The sequence below is a fragment of the Euleptes europaea genome, chromosome 10, assembly GCF_029931775.1.
Source record: "Euleptes europaea isolate rEulEur1 chromosome 10, rEulEur1.hap1, whole genome shotgun sequence".
Classification (NCBI taxonomy): Eukaryota; Metazoa; Chordata; class Lepidosauria; order Squamata; family Sphaerodactylidae; genus Euleptes; species Euleptes europaea.
The window spans coordinates 59,665,365-59,680,643 of record NC_079321.1 but is presented as its reverse complement, the minus strand read 5'-3'; the positions used below and the strand labels follow the sequence as shown (position 1 = coordinate 59,680,643).

The following is a 15,279-nucleotide window of genomic DNA, read 5'->3' as shown; positions in this document are numbered from 1 at the left end:
TATTTAGGTGATTGTTACCACTGATATAAATCTTAAACTGAATTCACTGTCTCAGAATAGGGTATTTTGTAACTCGCTAAACTGGTTGGATATGAGTTTAGAAATATCTGTAAAACTGCATGGGATTCAAATGTAGTGAAATGGCTGTATTTTGGGTTGTCTTCCATATTAGCATGTGGAGACTTTCAACTCCGCATATGCATTACATCCAGATTGAATTGAATGCAGAAAATAAACGTGCTGTTGTATGAGATTGTTGGATAAATGCAGTTATTCATCATCATCATCACCTTTATTAGACATTTACCACACCATAATTATAAATGCAGTTATTTCCCCCTCCCTCATCACAACAACCTTTAAAACTTTATCTCTATGTTTCTTCACAATTATTAAAAAATAGCTATGCTCTGGTAACAAAGGTTTCTGTACAGGTTTGAGATCAGGAACCAGACAGTTCCTAAACCTCAAGAAAAAAACATGTAACACTGGAGCAGAACAACAAGTTCTTATTATCTCACATAGCTGTACTAGTTATAGATTGTAATTGCATGCCATGGATTCTTGGTTTCCTCCACTGGATTATTTCTAGGGGTGGTGTTTGAAGATAAATTGGAAGATTATTTAATTATCTTAAATGTATGCTACCCATGTAAAATGATTAAGTTAGCTTCAGCAATAGTTTTACACACCTCCCTCTAAAGAGGCATCCAGGGAAACGGAAACAGATTATAATTTAGTGTTACTAAATGCAGCCTTGTTTCTCAGATTTAAGGGAACCATCAGAAGCACACTTAGCAAGAAGTAGTTCCCACTGGGTTCACTATGATTTACTTCAAAGTAAATAGATCTCTATCTGGCTACAAGTACTACATATACTAATGTTTTAGTTGTTTATTTACTAAATTTATACCCTGCCTTTCTGCCCTTGTCAGTGCCACCAAGGAGGCTAACAGAGTGAAAACACTTATTTAAAAACTATCACAACCAAGCCAAAACACATTGTTAAAACTAAAATAATGAAATATAGGATGCAGGGGCTGCACTCCTAAAAGCACTTTCATGAGAATAAACCCTAATGAAGAAAACAGGGCTGACTACCTACTTTGGCTTGCTCCCATAATTATGGAAACCCAATCTCTTACTGGTTTACATATTCCCATAATTATAAAGTGTTTGGATTAGATATATTGTTACTCCTCTAGTGGGGGGGTGTCAACATTTGAAATGCAGACCAGCCACCCCAAATATGTTAATGGCTTTATCTGTGAAGAATTTACTATTACTGCTATATTCTTTTACAAGGAAACCTAAAGGGTGTCTCACATACACATGCCACCTCATCTACTTCCAGTAAAAACTATTCTTCCTGATCCAATAGAGGCAATCTTATCTGAATTCCTAGACTGGACCCTGAATGAGAAAGAATGGGAAAGAAAAAGGGTACCAGGTGTATGTCCCCTTGAGATATCTGGGCATCTAATATGCATGCTTAATTAGCAACTTATACACACTTCTAGGCCCCTGGATACATTGGCACCCTGTATACATGCTGACAGTGCCAATAGACTCTATTGGGGACATCTAGGTGCCCTTCCTGCCTTTCTACCAAACACAGTTGAATCTGCTAATGGAGCCAAAAAGACAAATCAGTGAGTTCTAGATCAAATCAAGCCCGAACTTTCCTTAGAAGCTAACATGACTGAACTCAGGCTATTGTAATTTGGTCACATTATGAGAAGATGAGTCACTGGAAAAGACAATAATGCTGGGGAAGGTGAAAGGCAGCAGGAAAAGAGGAAGACCCTGTATGAGATGGATTGACTCAATAAAGGAAGCCACAGCCCTCAATTTGTAAGGTTATTAACGATAGGTCGTTAATTCATAGAGTGGCCATAAGTCAGAAGTGACTTGATGGCACTTAAAACATACACACGCAGGGCCGGATTTAGGTTTGATGAGGCCCTAAGCTATTGAAGGTAATGGGGCCCTTTATATGTCCAGCTGTCCTTTGTCAACAACAAATTGTCGCTGTTTTTTGTGTTGAATATATTCTAGATGGTAATTTATGGACCTAATAGGTATCTAAAGCCATTTGAACATAACAAAATATGTATTTTATCAAAGTAATTGTTGAACTGAAATACAATGAAGAAGTATAGCAGGCGGGGCCCATTACTTACATCATAGGAGCCTGTGTGTGTGTGTGTGTGTGTGTGTGTGTGTGTTAAGTGCTGTCAAGTCGCTTCCGACTCATGGCGACCCTATGAATGAAAGTCCTCCAGACTGTCCTATCTTTGACAGCCTTGCTCAGATCTTGCAAACTGAAGGCTGTGGCTTCCTTTATTGAGTCAATCCATCTCTTGTTGGGTCTTCCTCTTTTCCTGCTGCCCTCAACGTTTCCTAGTATGACTGTCTTTTCCAGTGACTCCTGTGGTCTCATGACGTGACCAAAATACGATAGCCTCAGTTTATTCATTTTAGCTTCTAGGGTCAGTTCAGGCTTGATTTGATCTATAACCCACTGATTTGGTTTTTTTTTTTGGCAGTCCATGGAATCCGTAACCCTCCCCTCCAACACCACATTTCAAAGGAATCTATTTTCTTCCTATCAGCTTTCTTCACTGTCCAGCTTTCACACCCATACAGAGTAATAGGGAATACGATGGCATGAATTAATCGAGTCTTGGTGGCCGGTGACACATCCTTACACTTCAAAAGGATACACTTCATAGGAGCCTACGCAACACAACACTTCATAGGAGCCTACACAACACAAAACACTGTTGCTGTATGTAGGGTTTATCTTATTTGTTTTTTATCTTACATTTTGGAAAGGTACAATCAGTTTTTTTTTCCTTTAAATTTTTTTGGGGGGCCCAAGAGAGTGGGGCCCTAAGCTATAGCTTGTTTAGCTTATACGTAAATCAGGTGTAACACACCCGAGTGCGCCTTCGCAGGCTGTCGCACGGAAAGAAGGGAAAGCCTGCCCCATTGGCCATTATATCATTTCTGCCTGCGCTTTGCAAAGACGGGTCGCGTTTTGCAAGCCTGGAGAAAGGGGAGGAGAGCCGTCTAAGCAGGTTCGGAGATGGGGAAACCCTCTTGGTCTGCCAAGCCCAGGAGGGCGGCGGGCAGAGCCCAGGGGCTTGTAGGGCGTCCCGTTGTCGTCTCGGCTCCGGTGGGATGCGCAGCTCCTCTCGGACGCCGGCATTCGTCTTCTGATGAAGGTAGGAGAAGGCAGGATCTTCTGCGAGTCCCGCTGGACGGCTGGGAGCGACTTCCTTTGCAGTTCAGCCTTATGCCTGGGAGGTTTGGCCTTGGATTTGCCGCTCTGTAGATGCACATTTTCCCCATCCAAATGCTCAGAACTCTGCATGGGGGCTTACTGGTGAGTTTTGAGAAATTGGGTAGAGACAATGTGCATCTACAGGACCAAGAACACTCGTCACTGTGCATTGGAAAGCTGCTGAAAATTCTGTTTGATCTTTTTACCCCTCCTCACAGAACTGGGGAAAGGGGGACTGGTTGGCCACTGTGTGAACAGACTGCTGGACTTGATGGAGCTTAGTCTGATCCAGCATGGCCTTTCTTATGTTCTTGTACTTATGACTAAAACAGATGAAGTATACTGTGTGGACTTATTCAAATTGTTCAAAAAGAGATACTCAAAATTTGAAACCACTTTAGGATTAAATTCCTTGTCCGATGCTACCTGGGGTGGGGTGGGGGTGCAGGAGCCACTAGGTTTTCAATGCCCAGAAGCATTGTCCTCAGATACCAGTTGTGACATTGCTGCGGCTCTGAGTGACTCCTGTCAGGCCTAATTCAGTTTTAGGTGTGCTCTCAATATGCTTTATTGAAACATAGCTATTAATATATTTAACACTGACTAACTTACAAGAGCCCTGACCTGGATGGCCCAGGCTAGCCTGATCTCATCAGATCTCAGAAGCTAAGCAGGGTCAGCCCTGGTTAGTCTTTGCATGGGAGACCACCAAGGGATACCAGGGTTGCTGTGCAGAGGAAGGCACTGGCAAACCACTTCTGTTAGTCTCTTGCCATGAAAACCCCAAAAAAGAGTCGCCATAAGTCGGCTGCGACTTGACAGCACTTTACAGACACAACTTACAAGAATCCATGGTTTGGGGAAAGGAGGGAGTTTGGCAGTGTATAATGCCATACAGTCCATCCTCCAAAATAGCCCTTTTCTTCAGCAGAGCTGTTCATCTGGAAATCAGTTGTAATTCTGGGAGATCTCCAGACCCCACCTGGAGGTTGGCAACCCTATTTGACATGCTCAACTGAGTGATCAGGCCGGAAGAAGCATCCCCCATAATATTTTTATTCAAAACCAACAACTGCTCCCCTATAATCCTTGTTATAGCCATGACACTGTGCACATTTTATGGCAGTATATTTTCCAGAAGCAAGTTTGATGTCTACTCATCCGTAAATACGTTTGTCTACATGTTTTATTGTGAAATCTATTCCTAATAATAATTTATGGTGAGATAATGTGCTTGATGAAGAAAGCATTAAAATAATCAGAATAATTAATTTTCTTTTGCTGTTCCAGATTGAAAAACATTTATGAAGAATGAATCAAATCCAGCCTTCTTGTTGGAATAGTACCTTTAACATGCCTAACACATCCAGCAGTGGAGAGCATTACTATCAAGCCATTGGTGAAGCAGAGACCATCATCCTTCCTTCTCTAATTGGGCTCATCTGTTCAACAGGATTAGTAGGCAATGTCCTTGTTATGCTCACTGTAATAGGGTACGGCTTATGACATAAAAATATATTGTAGGGAGCAAATGCAGTCTAGTGGTTAGAGTGTCAGTGTAGAAGACCTAGGTTCAGATCCCCACTCTGCCATGAAAACTTGTTGGGAAAACTTGGGCCAGTCACATACTCACAGCCTACCCTCAATCACAAGTTTGTTGTGAGAATCAAATTGAGGAGAGACAATATAAATTGCTTTGGGTTCTCACTGGAGGAAAGGCATGGTATAAACCAGTGATGGCGAACCTTTTAGAGACCGAGTGCCCAAACTGCAACCCAAAACCCACTTATTTATCGCCAAGTGCCAATAGGGCAATTTAACCTGAATTCTGAGGTTTTAGTTTAGAAAAAACAACTTATACATTCACATATTTTGCGTTAAAAGAAAAACACAATAACAGAGCTTTAAATGATACAAACAACTTTTTATTGAAAGGTAAAAGTTTGTATTTGGCATGCATCTCTCCAGGACTCGTCCTCTGCTCAGCCACCGGACATTATTGTTCATAAGTAAACAATTATACTGTGCCTGAACCTCCTCAAGAAGTGATTGAAACTGTCGACAATTCAGAGCACGAGCCATGATGTAATTCACCATTTTTGTGACATCTTTGAGGACATCGTCAAATTTTTTGAACAATTAATGTGATTTTTGCTGTTTTGTGTATGCTGATAATTTGTCTACCCTTGGCTCATACTTTGTAAGTTTGAGAGCAACACATGCAGCACTCAGGTCATCTGTTAGCCTGTTTCTGGTGTCAGATTTGATATAATTCAAAGCTGAAAACAGCTGCTCACAAGCATAAGATGATCCAAACAAAGTGAGGAAAGCAATCCCAAGTGCTTTCATTGACTTAAAATTATTTGGCAGAGAATTCCACACTTTAAGGATTTCATTTTCAGAACTAACTGTGCTGTCCTTTGGCGTCCCTTCTATCTTCTCAAGTGTTTCATGCAGGTCATAGAATTTATTTTTCCAGATAGAGCTTTCTTGAAATTCTATTAGCTCCATTTCCAGATTTTCTAAATCTAACCAGTGTAGGCAGGAAAGATCAAGTTCTTCAAATTTGGCTTTATCTGGAGAAGTAAGAAAACACAGGGTTGTCTCCATCTTACGGAACTTTAAAAATCTGTTACTAAAATTCACCTTTGCAGCTGCTACAATGCTAGAAAATTCCTTGTAGATTTCCTGATGGCTTGTAGGATTGTCTGCAAATGTTGTAGAATTTTCTAAATGCTTTTTTAGACGGGCGGGGGCCAAGACAAACTGAAGACGGGCGGGGCCCTCGACAAACAGCTGAGCTGCCCCGCAGCTCAGCTGAGAGGGGGGCGTGGCAAGGTGCTCGGCCACAGCCTCCTGGTCCAAACTGAAGACGGGCGGGGCCCCGACAAACAGCTGAGCTGCGTCTGCAGCTCAGCTGAGAGAGAGGGAGGGGCTTGCCCTGGTGCAAGAAGAGGGAGGGCGCCAGTGCAGGCTTTGGGAGCATGGGCTTGGGGAGAAGGAGCACCACCCTCAGCGCCCTCACCACGGCAACATGGCACAGCCCTAGGCAGACGCGACGGGTCCATGTGTGCCCACAGAGAGGGCTCGGCACGCGTGCCATAGGTTCGCCAGCACAGGTATAAACGAATGACTAAATAAACTAGAAAGCAAAGTATGGAATCAGATTCGAGTCCAGAGACCAACAAGATTTTTTGGGGGGTGAGCTTTTGGGAGTCAAAGCTCCCTTCATCAGAAGCATGGAATCAAAATCCTAAAAGCTCCTCTTAAGGCATATGCAATCTGTTATGCTCATTCTTTGGCAGGGGTAGCAGCAGGAAACAGAATGGCTGGGCACCTGGCAAGGCCCACAGCCCAACAGAAGGCCCACAAGACAGGGATATGCTGGGTCAATTTCTCATTTCCCAGTGGAATATGTGCCTGGTGGGAGGGGCAATGCCAAAGCTGAATACACAACTTTAGTGTAGTCTGCTGCCTTATCCTGGCACCTCTCATACCAAGGAACAGGAGGTCATCCTAGAATCACCTTATTACCATGTGTGGGTGGAAAGAGGGTTAGTTAAAACCCTGGGTAAAAAGAAATCTCTTGTCCTGGTGCTGATAGGAAAGTAGGAGCCAGTAATTCTCAGGCATTTGTTTTGCCAGAGGCTGCTTTGCCTGTCATGGCGATCCTTTAAGGAATTTAGATGGGAAAGAAAACTCACAGAGGCAAAATATTTTTACATGAATGTGCTTTAATCAAAAACCACTAGACTTCCTGAGAAAGTGGCAGTGTAGCGGGGAAAGAGAACTGAAGACTATTACTGACAACTGGAATTACCATATAATTGTGTGTAGACTAGAAGATGATTACGCCACAGTTGACTGATGTAGAATAGGCCCAATTCTTATTGAAACAATCTGCCCAAAGCTGAATCATTCTTAGCTCTCAGTAATTTCAATGGGGAAATTAAATGCATCCTTAATTTTCTTCTTTCTTCTACTAAAATAAGTGTGAGGTTAAAGTGCTTTTGTTTTGCTGAATCATACCTTGTGGGTTTAAGATTTTTACACCAAGGACATTTGTTCACTCCTGGTTCAACTGCTTTGAAAACAATGTGTAACAATTGTTGGTTAAATTTAGCATTAATTTTCACAGGGATTTTGTTTCCTCTTATAAGCCCAGCAATATCTTCTGCTTTCCCAGCTTCACTCTGATCTGTCAGACTATACCTCAAAAGCTCATTCAGTCCATTGGGGAGTGTGGAAACAACTGAATGTCTTCTGTCCTCACAAGAGCTGTTGATTGAAAGCTTTTGGGAGCCTGTTTAATTGTGACGGGAAAATCAGTCATTGGGCTTGGGTTTTCTGAGGATCTGAGGGTCATAGTCCCCCAAAGTAAACCAGGCTACAGGCTATTTGTGTGCAAAACACAAGAGGACAGAACAATTGCATGAGAAGCCCTTTCTCCAAATGCTGCTGTCAGCAGTGCCAGCAAAATAATGGCTTTGTGTAGTGGGGTTTTCAACAGATTTTCAGTCCAATAAGAGAGAAGCGAATTCATTATGTACGAAAGGAGTATCAAACATCTAGCTACTTCTGATTGTTTCCTCAAGCAATAATTTGTAGGTTTTTTTAATACACTTGTTTTGTAACTATTGTTAAAAAGGGCTGAGAAGGGGTGGGTCATAATGCTACAGATGGTGTCTTCACCCAGAAGGCTCCTCAGCCAAGCATATACCTGGAACTATCAATTATAGAAGTCTGATTGGCTGTAGCAGTTTTCATCATTGTACCTAAAGCCGAATTTTGGCATATGCCAGTCACCCCTGACCCAGTTGCTATTCTTGGGACTCCCTTTTCAAAATATTTAAAAGAAAAATTGTGTGAGGCAGCTCACAACACAAAAGCAGACAAAACATCAATATTTTAAATATATCCCAATCAGACTTACACCTAGCAACTAAAACTATTCCAAACCAGTGGCCTGCAAAAGCCAACAGCATACCCATAATAAAGCAACATAAATCAGTTTTGATGAGGGTTATAAAAACCATATAAGAATTAAAATAGGTCAGCAAGAAGATGGGATAAAATATCTGTTAAAAGTTTGTATTAAAATCTAGCATTCTCACATATAGGCTCTGGTAAAGCATCTCTAGTGATACCCAGTAGAGACACTTGGTAGCTTTCCTTTTGCTAAAACTATATTACCGCCTTTCTACAAACACTGCCTAATATTCTCTATGCTGCAAAAAAAGTCCTTAAAGATCATTCATAATAATTTTCTTTCTTGTCCTTCATAAAAACTATAGCAATATTATCAAGAAATGATTTTAAAAGGCATTTTCTTAAGCAGTAGAATTTTGGCCTTTGTTATACATATCTGGCACAAAGGATCATTGAATTGATTATAACCAAACATAAAAAATTACCTTAGTGGGTCAATCAGCAAGATGCATAAAATTCAGCATTCTGTTTCTAACAATAACCAGCCAAATGTCACTTGAATTCTCATAAGCAGGACATTCAAATAGTATGCCTCTCCTGACCTTTGATCTTTCAACATTTCTCCAGGAATATTCTGCTTGTTTTGCCATGGACATTTTATTTATCTGCAATGAGTAAATAGCCCTTGATTGACCTGTACCCCATTTATTTTTCTAATCCCTTTTCAAAACCATCTGTCTTGTGGTAAAGAATTTCAAAAGTTAATTGTTATGGGTTATGGGTTAAAGTATTTTCTCTTGGCAGTCCAGATTCCAGAACCTACCACTAATCAATTTAACTTCAATAGTCATTCAGCATATAGAACCAATGAGATAACTGATGGTGTAGGGTTGGATCCTGTGAAACATGAATGCAGTGGCATTCATGGACACAGATTTTTCCTGCCTCTTCCTTCCTATAGTAGTCTACTGAGATCATCTCTAAAACGTTGATGCTGGAAGACATGAGAACCTCAGAAATGAAGTGCCAAATGGCACCGTAGTCTGCCATGTGGAGGAGAATTTCCGGTTCTCACTCTTCCTTTGCAATTTTGTCCAGTTCCCCTTCATCATTGCACCATGAGACAGACACCTGTGATCCTCTCCACTGCCACACAATCCACTTTTCAGAGGTCTCAGAGATTGTCAGGGGAAGTTGGAAAAGATCCACATTTGCAGGTGCTTTTTCTGTATGGTTTGTAGGATCCAACTTCTAGATGTTCCTAAAGAATAAAATACACATTGTCTGATGCACAATGTACATGTATATGCATCAGAGTAGGTTTAATTTGTCAATTACATTGGTGTTCCAGTACAGTATTTCTGTTTAAATATCCTGAGAAGAGAGACCTATCCTTGGGATTGATATGTATGTTCTCCAGAAAAATTCATGAATGCAAAACATACTTCAAAGAACATTGTCAGTGGTACGTTAAGATATTGATAGTGGAACTATTACCATTATTAATTGTTGTTTATCCTGTTTCCTGTTTATTTCAGATCAAGGAAGAAAACCATTCCAGATGTTTATATCTGCAATCTGGCTGTGGCTGATTTAGTTCATAACATCGGCATGCCTTTCCTTATCCACCAGTGGGCATGAGGAGGAGAGTGGGTGTTTGGCAGTCTCCTCTGCACCATCATTACATCATTGGACATGTGCAACCAGTTTGCATGCAGTGCAATTATGACAGTCATGAGTTTGGACAGGTACAACTTTAAATTAAAAGATGTGGCAACAGTAGAACAGGGAATGAAAATGGAGACGGTGGCAGGAATGAGTTTCCAGGGCTTCAGAGAAAGCTCCATGTAAAGAAAAAGGAATCCAAATCTAGGACAGGCATACCAAAAGACTGCTACAGTTGGCCTCAGCATAGTGGTCCTGGACCTTACGCAGGAAATGGGGAACTTTCCCTAACTGCTCTGTGCAGTTGTGTTAATTGAATCCTTTAACTGCCACCATGTTGAGAGCCAAATATGGCCTAGTTTGTCAAATGCATCAAAAATAATACTAGGAAACAGGAGATTTACACCTTCTTACTCTTGTATGTCAGATGTTTTTCTAATAATTTGATGTGGGGGGGATAGCCTTCTTCATGTAAGATGTCATTAAAAAAATAGTGTTTTTTGTGTCCTGAAATACAGCCTCAAGAGTAATGCTGGAACTCTCTTATTCTATCATCCATTGATTATCAATATACATTTTTTAAAGAAATAAAGAATGTCTTAAGATTGGCTTGATAAAATAATAAGTGGTTTCCAACTAAAACAAATAATAACTTAATTGAAATGACAGCACAAATCTTTAGCATCTTCCCATTTATCTAAATTTCAAAATAGCACATATTTTAATGTTACTGTTGGAATGGTTGAATGTGTAGATCATCTTAAAAGGGTATACTGTATAAACCTTTTAATTGTATTGACCAATGACCAATCATGCTACTGGTGTGTTGTCTGTTTTAGCTTTTGTCCAATCATTTCGCCTCACCAGTTTGAGAACCAGGTCAAAGACAATTAGAGTCAACTTATGCCTTTGAATAGTTTCTCTTATTCCTGTGTCTCCTGTATGGACATACTCAAAAGTCATTTTATTCAAAGATGGTTTGGAAAGTTGTGCTTTTGACCTTACATCACCTGAAGAGGTACTTTGGTAAGCCTCTAAGTCTCTGTGTAGACCACATACGTGTTCATCCCATACGTGTTCCTATATCCTCCCACCTTCTCCTATACACATCCTGTGCACCAAATATTGTCCAGTGGCTGCCACCTATCAGGTGTTCCCCAAAGGTAGCTTGTCTGGCATTGAGCAGAGCCTATGCTTTTTCTGCTCCCAATAGCTCCCAGTATGTCTAGTGGGCTCTAAGGAGATGAGGGGGGCACCATCTTCCTTAAAAATGCAGAAGGCAATGCAAGGCCATTTTATTTTATTTGCCAGGCTCTTAAGGAAGTATAAACTGCAGGTAATGTTTTGGGAGGAGAGGAGGTTATTTGGGATTTAATTTTTTTGGTTTAAAATGTTGATGTTTTTGAACCACGAGGAAAGTCAGGATATAAATATTTACTAAATAAATAAAGATCTTTGTAAATCTACGTACAGCCACCAGGGTCCTTATTTATGCCTTTGATCTTTTGCATCCGTTGGCCTCTAGGTTGGCTGTGTGTCACTTCCAGCGCATTCCTGAGCCTGAAGGGCAAAAGCCCTTAGGAGGCCAGGAAGGCACTGCGCCAGCATTTGGGGCCCTCGCGCCGGCATCCAGCCAATTTATGCTGGCGTTAGTGGCTCCAACGCCTGCAGGAAAGCCTGGGCACCAGTTGCCGGGCACTGCCGTGGCAGCGCCGTTCCGGGACAATGACGGGGCCTTCTGCCGGCGTCCCACTGACATAAAAGCCTGTGCCAGCTTCCCAGGAGGTGTCCTGGCATTCCAGAAGGCGTTCCTGGGGCATTCCAGTGCCGGGCTGGGGGAGGAGCCGTAATAGCAGGAGATCTCCAGCCACCACCTGGAGGTTGACAACCCTACCTGCATGTATCATTTGTGTACCCAAATGTTCACCTCAGGCTTTTCTTAGTCCCTTCTGTATTAGAAATGAAGTGTCTTAGGACCACAGAGTGGGCCTTTTCAACTATGGCACTATGGTGGAGAGTGGTAAGCTGCAGTACTGCAGTCCAAACTCTGCTCACGACCTGAGTTCGATCCCCACAGAAGTTGGTTTTCGGTAAAATGAGTACCCAACTTGCTGAGGGCAAAGGGAAGATGACTGGGGAAGGCACTGGCAAACCACCCTGTAAACAAAGTCTGCCTAGTAAACGTCAGGATGTGACGTCACCCCATGGGTCAGGAATGACCTGGTGCTTGCACAGGGGACCTTTACCCTTTTTACTATGTTTGTGGAGTGCTCTGCAGACAGATCTGTTAGTGCATTTGGTTGAAACTTAGTTCTATTCTAGCTTTGCTTTGTTTTCTTCTTGTTCTGGTGATGTTTTTATGACTTTGCTGAGAATGGCTTATTTTAATCAAACACCAACAGCCATACATTCTAAATAATATAACTTTTATATTTATGGTAGGATATACTAGTCTTTCAATAGGGGTTAGTTTAGAATCAATAATAATTTACAGGCTATTTTCAGATCTAATCAAAATAGAGGAAGCGTTCACCGAATGCGGGTGGTGATGAGAAATTCACCCTCCCCTTCATTTTGGAATGGCCTATGCAAACAAATTTAGATCTCATTGTGGTTCCAATGGCTAGCCAAAAGTGTGACAGGATCTGAACACATCCAAAGTCATCTGTATGGAGGTCAAAGTATGGAGGTCCTTTGCATGGACACTGGGTACCCTAGGGAAACCACATTTCTTGGATTTCTTGGCCTCTGGGAATCCTGCTGCAGCACTGTTCTGTCAGGACCGGAAAGGGGGGAGACTTTCCTGCCGACGCCTTGACCATCATGGCCACCAATTGTGTAGGTGTGGGAGGAGTTTTGTCTGGGCTCACAAAACAATTTCTTAGTCCTAACATGCACATCATATTGAAGGCAAGCCTTTAAGATTCTGAATTTACTGATTATGTATGCTCACCTTTAGCACATGAATATTCATAATTAACAGCCAAGTTATAATGCAATTCCCACACATGCTTGAAAAATCGCTTGCAACTATATAACTGGTCCAGCAATTATTATTTATTAACTTGTCACTTCTCTATTTCATCCTCCCTCTTCCAACTTTCTGTGTTAAAAAAGCCCTTTGAACAATAGTTAATTACATGCATCTTCATACCTATCATATCCCTGATCTCTTAGGCAGCAGATATTCTCTCTGTTCCCCACCACCACATTAACATGACATCTGCCAGAACATATTATACTGAACATACTGTGCAGTAACAAATATATCCCAATATATGGTACATTCCACAAATGCTTGTAAGATATATGTTCTATTAATAATCTGAATCAGAAAATTAAGAAATGTGGTGACATTACCAGTGCAATGTATCACATAAACTTCAGAAAATGTTGAGTGTTTGTCTTGATGGCCTACACTTTTCTTTTTGCCTTTCACTAAATATAAGGAGAAATAAAAGGGCCGCACCAGTCACAGGAGAGAAAAAATAAGTCCAAGTCCAATGGTGCAAAATAGGTTAAAAAATATTTTATCACTCAGATAAAATTCCCTACATGTTTTGCCCAAGAGGCTTCTTCAGGGGGGAAAACCACTGCAAAACTAACACATTCCCCTGAAGAGGTTTCTTGGGGAAAACATGTAGGGAATTTTATCTGAGTGATAAATTTTTACCTATTTTGCACCATCAGCTTTGGCCTTCATTTTTATCTCCTTTCACTAGATGTCACATATGTGTATATATATATATATATATATATATATATATATATATATATATATATATATATATATATATATATATATATATATATATATATATATATATATTTGTTCTTTGTTGCAGCTATAATGCAAACATTCCAAGGCAAAGGGTAATGAGGCTAACCAAAAAGGTGCTAGTGTTGGTCGGGGTGTTTGTCCTAAGTGCTGCTCCGTACCATGTGATACAGCTTGTGAATCTTCAGATAGCTCAGCCAACATCAACCTTCTACATCAGCTACTACTTCTCCATCTGCCTGAGCTACACCAGTGGCAGCATTAACCCTTTCCTCTACATAATGCTTAGTGGAAACTTTCAGAAGCGTCTACAGGAATGCTTGCATTTCAAGACAAAGGTGACAGAGCGTGATGCTAACCATATTGAAAACACCCTGAAATCAAGTTTTTGAAAGGATGACCAGTTTGCTCTGCTAAAGGCACAGATATTTGCCATGCTGTGATAAGTAGATTTTATCCAATCTGTTAGGTTCCATTGATTGGTTTTAATTTAATTTTAAATTGTGGTTTTATCATGTTTTCATTTTATCATTGTAAGCTACTTTGACAAATAAAGGGAGAAGAAAGGAGATGTTGTCAAACATGTCAGAAAGATAATAATGGCCTTGTATACATAGAAGCCATGGTACCTGCTTTCTCTGAAGCAGGAATGAATCAATCCTGGTTTCCAGCTGTGCAGCAGTCCGGATCCCCTCATGCATTCCGCAGCTGGCATCCAGACTTAACTGCATTTTAAAAACCAATGCATTTCATTTTGAATTTCCTCTGAGGTTTGCAACAGACGCTTCTCTGAGGTTTCCAGTATAGACGTCACATAGACTTTAGACTTTTGTTCATGTGCATTTACATTTACATTACAGAACCATTTGTAAATAACAATTGGAGATCAGCAAAAACATTCCTACAGTGTAAAGAAGGGAGTCACCCATAGAGGAGAAGTGTCTTCCTTCTTTTACTCATTCCTTCTTTTGCGCATCTCTCTACCACCAATCTTGGCTCTTGGAGCTGGCTCCGGGTGCAGTTGCTGTAGTAGCATCTCAAAGCCAGGAAGTGACACACTCAAGACAAGGAACTCTTGGTCATCCTCTAGCTATCTACAGGGACAGATATTGCTTCTCTGCTCCAGCCAGAAAGCACTGGGCTCAAGTCTAGAGCAGGTATGATTGTCCCTGGAGATAGCTTTCTGAACCCCTCTTCCTGTCCAGCCTCCTCAAGGACTGAAGAGTGTTCATGCAGGAGAGCTTGTTTCACACTACAGTGGCTTGTGATGGGGATGAGAACCATTCACCCCCTATTTCCCTGCCAGTTCCATAAGATCATTCATGGAAACTCTATTCTAGATGACCCTACCAACTGAATGAAGGCAGGTGCAGACTCAATAAAAACCTTTCCATTGTGTTACAGCAACCATTGAATTCCCTACCCTACCAAGGAAACTCACTTGGCATCATCTCTGTTGCAGTTTCTCCTGGTGGTGGCCGTGCCCAGGACCCACCCAGACTTCTTTGGTGCTGCTGCTGTTGCTCACTGGCTGAGCTGCCAGTCTCAGGCATGCTGGTTAACCGAGATTTCTGGATGTTAAAGTGCCAGATAACAAAAACGGTAGCTGTATTTATAT

The 15,279-nt window shown here is 41.3% G+C and overlaps 1 protein-coding gene across 1 annotated transcript; it reads left to right on the top strand.

Moving 5' to 3' along the window:
• The first annotated feature begins 4,600 nt into the window (after positions 1-4,600).
• On the top strand, positions 4,601-14,053 carry MCHR2 (melanin concentrating hormone receptor 2). Its single transcript, XM_056856784.1, is given in 4 exon segments — positions 4,601-4,782; positions 9,757-9,969; positions 10,718-10,921; positions 13,606-14,053. Coding segments are annotated over 4 exon segments (1,047 nt in total).
• The last annotated feature ends 1,226 nt before the right edge of the window (positions 14,054-15,279 follow it).